Source organism: Condylura cristata, unplaced genomic scaffold (assembly GCF_000260355.1).
Source record: "Condylura cristata isolate star-nosed mole 26May11 unplaced genomic scaffold, ConCri1.0 scaffold00001, whole genome shotgun sequence".
NCBI classification, from domain to species: domain Eukaryota; kingdom Metazoa; phylum Chordata; class Mammalia; order Eulipotyphla; family Talpidae; genus Condylura; species Condylura cristata.
The window spans coordinates 51,858,453-51,867,115 of record NW_004567102.1 but is presented as its reverse complement, the minus strand read 5'-3'; the positions used below and the strand labels follow the sequence as shown (position 1 = coordinate 51,867,115).

Genomic DNA, 8,663 nt, shown 5'->3' with positions numbered 1-8,663 from the left:
GCAGAACAGGCAGATCGACGAAGTACACTGCTGAGGGGAGCAGCGGGCGGGTCAGGAGAGGTCTGCCACGCCATGTGGTCACCTCGGGGGCAGGCAGGGATCGAACTCATGGGGAAGTGGCTTTAGCTTCTTAGTGTTGTGCTTTAACCCACTGCGCCACCAGGGAGGGCCACAGCTGTTACTTTTTTTTAATATAGGCTTTATGGAATTTTCTGTCCTGACACTATGTTATCATCACTCGACACATATTTTTTCCTCATTTCACAGCATTATTGTATGTCTTTTTATTATTATTCAAATTCTTTCTGGAGTTGAATAGGTATAAACATTAAAAGGGTGAAAAAATAAGTATTAATGAATAAAAAAAAAGTATTTGAGTACCTTTGAAGATTTCTTCTTTTCCTTACAGCATTTTGGATTTGATACTGAAGACATTAAAATTCTATTGATTTCAAGTCCAGTTTGAAGCTATAATGTTAAAGAAAAAATATTATAAAATTGATTTTTAAGATCTTTAAAAATATTATGAGATATTAGGTCTCAGTTTGTAAAGATAAAACTAGGTTTTGAGAAAGAAAACCCAAATTACTATTTTTGTGTGAACGTTATCTCATTTGCTTGTAATTACAATCATATACTGTTTATAAAAGAATTATTTCCTCTACATATTAAAATGAAAACAATCTATGCCAGTTCTTGTAAATAAAAATATCTAACTTGTCAGAATTTCAAAAGAGCAAAAGCCTCTTGGCAATGCATAGAACTTTATTATTATAGCAAAAAGAGATAAATTAAAAATCCAGGAAGCAGGAAATTAAGAATCTGGATTATAGGCTTTAGTTAATGAACATGAAGTATTACAAAACACTGTTGTGTTGTGACAAATGATATAGAGCTTCATTTACCTCAGAGGCTTTGTCTTGAAATAGCTTACGCTGATGTTCTTCTTCCTTAAGTTTTTCCTCTAAATGTTTAATCTTGTCCTACAAAACAATAAAAAGAAATGGACTATAATGTAAAAACTAGTCTATATTATAATGTAAAAATTAGTCTATGTACCTTTACCAAATAGATCTTGATTTTTTTATTTTTTTTTTTTAAAGATTTATTTATTTGTACATACAGAACTGGGGTACAGGCCAGAGGCTCAGGGGCAGTGAGAGGCTTCACCAGAGACAGAGAGGGGAGCAGAACAGGCAGATCTATGAAGTACATTGCTGAGGGGAGCAGCGGGCGGGTCAGGAGAGGTCTGCCACGCCATGTGGTCACCTCTGGGGCAGGCGGGAATCGAACTCATGTGGAAGTGGCTTTAGCTTCTCAATGCAGTGCTTTAACCCGCTGCGCCACTAGGGAGGGCCCTAGATCTTGATTTTTAATATTACAATTAACAGCGGGTAAATTAAAGCACAAAATAAACAAAAAGAAGGGCAAAATATCTGGCTTTCTCTGGGTTTTGTAAGGGAAAGCAAAGAATGTATACATACAGGCTTTAATTTTCAGCCACAAAATCATAAAGATCAAATAAAACTTTTTAAAGTTTAAATCAGACAATCATAGTCTGAATGTCACAAAATACAACAGTCTACGTTGTGCATATGATAAGATCACAGTTGTTGAAGATCAGAAGACACAAAAACCTATATTAGAAATATAAGATATTTCTTATATTATATTTACTTAAGAAGGCAAATTGTACTTAGGGAACAAAAGTAAACACACATGAAACAAAACAACAAAACAATGTATATGATGTAATGCCAGCCACATATACACTATGTAACCATATATACAAGGTATTTAATCTGTACCCTTGGTGTGCCTGAAAATAGGACCACAATAGTATTTCAGGGAACGTTTCCTTGGTGCTGACGAACTCAAAGAAGGTTTCACAGAAGAAACAGACTTCTGTGAAAGTTCTATGAAATGAAAAAGGTTTGGGTGGAAAAGAGGGCATTTCAGGACAGGATCTGGGATAGGCTTAACTGACTGGCAAGTAGTGAAATTTATCCTTTAGGTAAATTATCTGACAAATGAAAATGTTCTGCTTTTTCACAAGAAGTCAAAATTATAATTTCACATAAAAAGGCAAACTCAGTCATGCTGTGACAAGATATTAACTTTTCATCTCTTTAGGCAGAAATTCATATCTGTCTTACTAAAAGTTATTAAATGAAGTTTTATAAATCTAAGATTTACTGTACATATTCGCATAAAGTGCCAATTATGCTACACTTAAGATTTATTCCTGGCATTACCACTTCAAAGAAATAAGTAGAAGCTTACCTCGGCAGTTTTCTGAGTTGTTGTAAGTTTAAAACATTCTTTTTCTAAGATATCCAGCTTTTCAAGTTTTGCTTGCAGCTTCATATGATCTTGTTCTTTTTCCCTTTGAAGCTGAGCCTGGAGAGGATAAAAACAAAACCTGAATTGGCAAGTGATGTCAATGGCTCAAGAATAATGCAATTTCTGAGAATTCAAAGCACAATATAAATCTGCGATGAGAATCACATACATAATTTTACATTTATTAGGTGCTTGAAAGCAAAAGCCAACAACTAATATATTAAAAAATATATAAGGTGTAAAAAAGGATGCACTATATTGTAAGTATTAATGGAACAAACTCTTTTATGCATCTTTATAAACAATTCTACTAAGAAAAACATCAGTAAGACCTATATTAATGTATTATTAACAAGGTAACCAAACGTACTTTTGACTTAGCCTCTATGTAACTGTAACACAGAAAATCAACTATCAGAGGAATAAAGCATACATGTGACATGAAGAAAAGTTAAATATACATGTATACATATGTGTATATATATATGTATATACATACACACACACTAGTCTGTGGATGGTATTAATTACCACACTAATACAGAATGTTAACAATAGAGGCTACTGTGAGTATTCAACTGCCACAGAAGCAGAGAAGAAAAGTGGGACAAGAATAATTATTTGAAGGACAGTAGATAAAAATGTTCTAAATTTGATGAAAACCAGTAACTGACAGACTCAAGAATCTCAAAAAACAAAACTCCAAGAAGAGTAAATACAAAGAAAACTATGTTCCAGTATATGATTATGAAATTGTTGATTGACAATAAAGGGAAACTTTTGAAAAAGCTTGAGAAATGAACATATCATGCACAGAAGAATGAAGACAACAAATCTCATTAGAAAACTACAAAAGCTAGAAGACAATGGAGACAACATCTTTATTGTGCTGGAGACAAAAAAAACTGTCAACTAGAATCCCATATCCAGTGAGAGTATCCTTCACCAATGATCATGAAAGACTTCTAGACAAATACATGTTTAAAGGAATTTTTTTTTGTAAAGTGACTGCCATTCATCTAAGCAGATTGAAATGCATCCAGGAGATAGAGGTGATCCTGAGCAGTGGCGCTGTGATGGATGAATATTTAGGGAGTTGCTGTTAAACCCAGAGATCTCCCTACCAGCCAAAATATTCTCCAGGGCTTGGCCACCATGAAACCTAGTTTCTAGTGGGACTCTATAATCTGAGCAGCAACTCCTGCTGCTGCTACTATGACTTACTTTAATTTTAGTGAGGCTATTTATCTCTCTAATGTCTTTGCATGTTTTTTCCTCTTTTTCTTCCTCACTCTTTTCCTTTTTCCCTTTCTTTTTATTGCACACAGATTTTGAATCGGTATTTTTTTTTGTCTCCTCGTTAATTCTCAAATGCATCTGTGTATTTTCTTCTCTTTCTTCCGTCTGTCTTTTTCCCTTCCTTTTAACATATTCTGTCCAGTCTGTCCTGTTTTCATCTACAGGCGGTCCCTCTGCATTGCTGTAAATGCAATTTCTTATGTACAGCTTTATATCCTTACATTATAACAATTTTCCTATTTTAAATATCTCTCAAAATCATAAAATTATATTTCTTGTAGAAAATATGCTCACCTGTTGTTCTAAGATCATACTTTTCTCTCGTTCTACATTGAGAACCATTCTCTTTGTATATTCCAGTTGCTTCTCTAGAAGAATACAGCGAGACTGGGCTGAACTTAATTGTATACTTATATCTATGAAAAAGAAAAGTGAGTCAATTCATTGATTCACAAAAAATAAAGAGCCAAAAGTTCAAGGTTTCTTTAGTTCTTTCAGAGTTAAGAAAAAATATTTTTGTGAATGTCATTAATTACATGTACTTGGCTTAACATTATCTCCTAAACACCCATAGTGCAGGATAGTAAAAATCCTGGCTTGGCCCTCCCTGGTGGCACAGCAGGTTAAAGCACAGCACTAAGAAGCTAAAGCCACTTTCGCATGAGTTCAATCCCTGCCCCGGAGGTGACCCACATGATGTGGCAGACCTCTCCTGACCTGCTGGCTGCTCCCCTCAGGGGTATGCTTCTACAGTTGGCCTGTTCTGCTCCCCACTTTGTCTCTGGTGAATCCTCTTACCACCCCTGCACCTCTGACCTATACCCCAGCTTTATATGCATAAATAAGTAAAAATGTTTAAAAAAAAAAATCCTGGCTTTTCCTGTGAAATGACATTAGAAATACACAGGACTTAAAATCTTTCCCTATCAGTATACTTCTTCTCTTCCAGGAAACCAAGCAATGTACATTTTATCATTTCCACTTTTCTTCCTCTTGACTACTGACAGCTAAGTTAATTCTATAAGATGTAAGCAATCTCCTTCTAATACTTTTTTAAACTTTTCTCAGTTTTTCCTTTTACTTTTGCTAATTACCTCATAAATCTTTTCTCCCTATTCCTTCATTCTGTTTATAAGTTGAAAACACAAACCTGAACCTTGTTTATGAAGGTGAATTTAGTGTTACAAGGAAAAAAGAAAACCTATGTTTTGAAGTGAAATGACATAAAGATATTCTAAATTTGTAAGACATGTATCCAGCTGTCCTTTTCATAACTTCAACAGAAACCTCCACTTTCCTATCCACTTCCACTTAATGATTTCAAGTTACATAAAATTATTTTTGTCATTTTTATATTGTTTAATTATATTTTAAGGTTTCAAGTTTTAAAACACCTGTTAACTGAAAATCTGAAGTATTTCAATTAAGTCATAATGCAATTTCAATTAAATCACAGGTTAACCTAGAAATATGACTACAGAATATGGCTTAGAATTTGACTGCAGAGGGTAAACAGTAGGGGACAGCAGAGCAAGTAGGGGCCGATGGTGTGAGTGGGAGAATGGAAACATGTCTGAAGAGCTGGGAACCTTTTCACCTAAGTTGCATATAGTATTGTAAACCAATGTTAACTCAATTTAAAAAAGCAAATGAATAAAATAAATTATGGATTACACTGTGTTGGTATTATAAAAATGTTCTAATTTCTAAGCACAATTTGCCTAAAACCTTAACTTTTCTTTTTAATCTCAAGAATTTATAAGCTGTGAACTGGTATGATAGAGGCTTAAGTTCATATCCATTTCCTGCAAATATCAAAAATCTGAGAATAAGAACTCAAGCTCTGACAGTACGTAAGTATGAAAATATTTGAGCAAATTTATTTAGACGGGGCTTGTTATTTTCAAGTTGTAAACTTCAATTACTTCCTGTTTCTGAGAAATACTGAATTTTCTCACCTTTTTTCTGCTTTATCAGCTCCTGGTGTGCCAAATTCCTCTCATTTGTTTCATCCTCCAAGGCCTTTTTATACTGTGCTGCTTCTCTGGAAAGAATGTTCAGGTTATCTTCAGCTTGTGTCCTTTCTAACTCTAAACGATGAATCTTTTCCTGAAGACTCTTCAATGCTAAAACAAGAGCTGTTGAATATAAATTGCTATTTTAAGTTAACATTTTTAGACAGCAGCATATAAAAGTGAGACAGAAGTTGAACAAGTATATTCTTCATAAAAAGGAAAACAATTACTAAATCAAAAGAGAGATAAGTTTTCCTAACATCTTTTTGGGGGGGGGGTAGGAAATCAAACTCATGTGGAAGTGGCTTAAGCTTCTTTGTGCAGTGCTTTAACCCTCTGCTCCACCGGGGAGGGCCCTCCCTAACATCTTTTAAAACAATGTATTTGTGATTGCATTTAGTGATTTCCTAGATTTGAGAAAGGTAAAAATCACAATTTAATAAATATTTTCAAATTAAAAAAATGAAAGACTGGGTGACATGATAGTCTTGAATATGGATAAAGAGCATTAAAATATGGTATCTATTATTTAGCTTAAAAATTTAGGTTTATTGGTTTTTTCCTAATTCTTGATGAATTTAGTTTTAGTCAAACTACAAACATTGTTTCTTCATCCAAGATTATCAGGATGGCTGAGGTATAACACAGTTTCATCAGTGGGAAAAAAATTATAATCTAGTGGTTTACCTGATGTCAGGACTGACATATTTTAATACACACATACTACTATAATTTTTTATTCAGCTATATGAATAACTTGGCATGATTCAACTGAAGTCAGTTATAAAAGTTTCAAGCGTATTTATGCTTCTATTCTTTCTGTGCTTTCTATAACTTCAAACTACAAAGCTATAGATGAATGAAATATAAATAATAAATGTAAATTAACTTCACCTATTTTATATCCAATTAGTAAGATGTTTTCATTTGTTTTCACAACTGAGGATTATATTTATTATGCTTAATGTGATCTAGCTGGCTCTCTAATTTGAATTATTCTTGTGGTTGTTTTAATCCACAAGGGTAGTCTATTTATTAATGGCAACAATTATAGAATATTAAAAGCGAGGTGATGATCAGCAGCCTAGAAAAGTAACCAGAACGGCACAAAGTATGCCATTTCTAATTCAATTTTAAGGACCTAAGTTATATTTTAAAAGTTACAATGCTTATATTTTGTAGTTAACCAATATATTGACATCTTAAGGAACTTTCAGGGTAATTTTGGGTATACGCAATTTTTGAATTTAATCTTTAATAAGACACAACTCTATTCAATTCACTAGTGTTTTAATCATCACGTTCTAAATGTTAAAAATTGGCCCTTTAACTTTCCAAAGAATATTCTTCTGTTTTCTAACTATGTTTTTAAAAGACTGTGATATATAGAGTTATTTGGTTATACTAATGGTCATCTTATAGCTGTAGCCAAAAATAGTTAAATAACTCAGTTTATAGAAACTTTTAGCAATAAAATAAAAATTAGTTTTACTAAAGTTAGTTAAATACACTGTTTCACATAAAAATGAAACACTTTACATAATATACTTTGGATTATAGTCCAATTTTAAAATAAAATTTGTTAACATACCTTGACTATTTGGACTATGAAGCATTTTAGTAGCATTAACATCTAAGTTCACAGAGTGGTGATTCTGAGATGCTTCCTTATTCTGAGTGAATGATGGAACAAACACTCTTTCTGGTGGTTTAAAATAGCTTCCTACTATACTGTGCATTAATTCAGAATCCATTATCTGTAGAGAATAAAAGAATGATATAGCACATCATTAAACTGAATGACAGACAAAAATGTATTGCACACAAATCACATACTGTGGGTTATATTTTTTTAACTTATCACAAGTTTAATTATAGCAAAATCCAGCAATGAAGGGAAAATGAGTATTTTCTATATAAATGGCATGGACAACCTGATTCTCAATGAGCATGACCTGGGTGGTGTGAATTCCTGGTTTCATAGTCAACCAGAGGCTCTCCTACCTCTCAGTGTCGGATTGCCTCTACAGTGATTCTAGGACTGAAAAAAACTATAAATTCTGTAAGACAACGCAGTGTTTAAACACAAGTCACACCATAATTTGTCTCTAAAGTTATTGATCTCCAACGTAATCGTTTCCGAAGGAACTTAAAGTGTGATTTTGAAAATTACTGATTTCTAAATTTAATCCTTCAATAAAACCCCATTAAATGCACTAGCATGCTAATCAACTAGTTTAGAAGGCTTCAAATCTGAAGAATCTAAAATCATCCTATTTTCTCATACTGGGTTTTTTCTGTTTGCTTTGTAGAAGAGACATTTTTAACCATTATATCAGGTAATTTTTTTCTAACTTTCTAAATCATCCTATTTTCCTTTCTGCACTCTAGATATTTTAGAAATATATTTTCTTTTAAAATATTCTAATCAATGTTAATTAAATTAATTCGTAAGTACAGAAGAAGAAACAGGGTAGGTTAGGGAGAAAAGAGAACAGAGTAATAATTATTCACACAAAACATTTTATAAGCACACTATTTCCTGCCAAGGCAAAGAATACATTGTGTACAACAGGACTCCTACTTAGGCCACTGCCATGACTATCTTCCAGACATTCAGGTAGGTCTAAGTTGGAGGTTATACAGCTTAGAAAGCTATGCTAGAATACCTGATGCATTTGCTCTGGAAGAAGAGCCACTTTTTTTTGCTATTGTTATCAGCACCAGTTACCATTTACAAAACACACCTCTGCCCCTCTGAGTGGCTCTTAGGTGCTCAAACTGCATCTAAGTTAACGCCCTCACCCGCACCTTAACCCCCCTCCTCACCCCCAGTCAAAAAGGAGCAAAGTTAGTTAGTCACAGCTGGCTCACAATGAAGTAGAGGTTCTGGAGTAACTCGTACATCTTCAGGAAAGGTATGTAGTTTGAAGCTATCCCAAGAATCTTGGGATTACTTAAGATAATGGATTTAGTTTTCAACTTTAGATGAGTTTTTCTAATAAT

At 33.5% G+C, this 8,663-nt stretch overlaps 1 protein-coding gene across 1 annotated transcript in view; it reads right to left on the bottom strand.

The window, feature by feature from the left end:
- CEP57L1 (centrosomal protein 57kDa-like 1) overlaps nt 1-8,663 on the bottom strand; it is a 43,831-nt gene that overhangs the window by 6,469 nt on the left and 28,699 nt on the right. The window contains exons 2-7 of the mRNA XM_012720341.1: nt 7,249-7,414; nt 5,601-5,780; nt 3,937-4,058; nt 2,284-2,400; nt 906-983; nt 382-468 (exon numbers count right to left, since the gene is read on the bottom strand). Coding sequence (XP_012575795.1) covers nt 382-468; nt 906-983; nt 2,284-2,400; nt 3,937-4,058; nt 5,601-5,780; nt 7,249-7,411 — 747 coding nt within the window. The 5' untranslated portion in view covers nt 7,412-7,414. The remainder of the gene's footprint in view (nt 1-381; nt 469-905; nt 984-2,283; nt 2,401-3,936; nt 4,059-5,600; nt 5,781-7,248; nt 7,415-8,663) is intronic.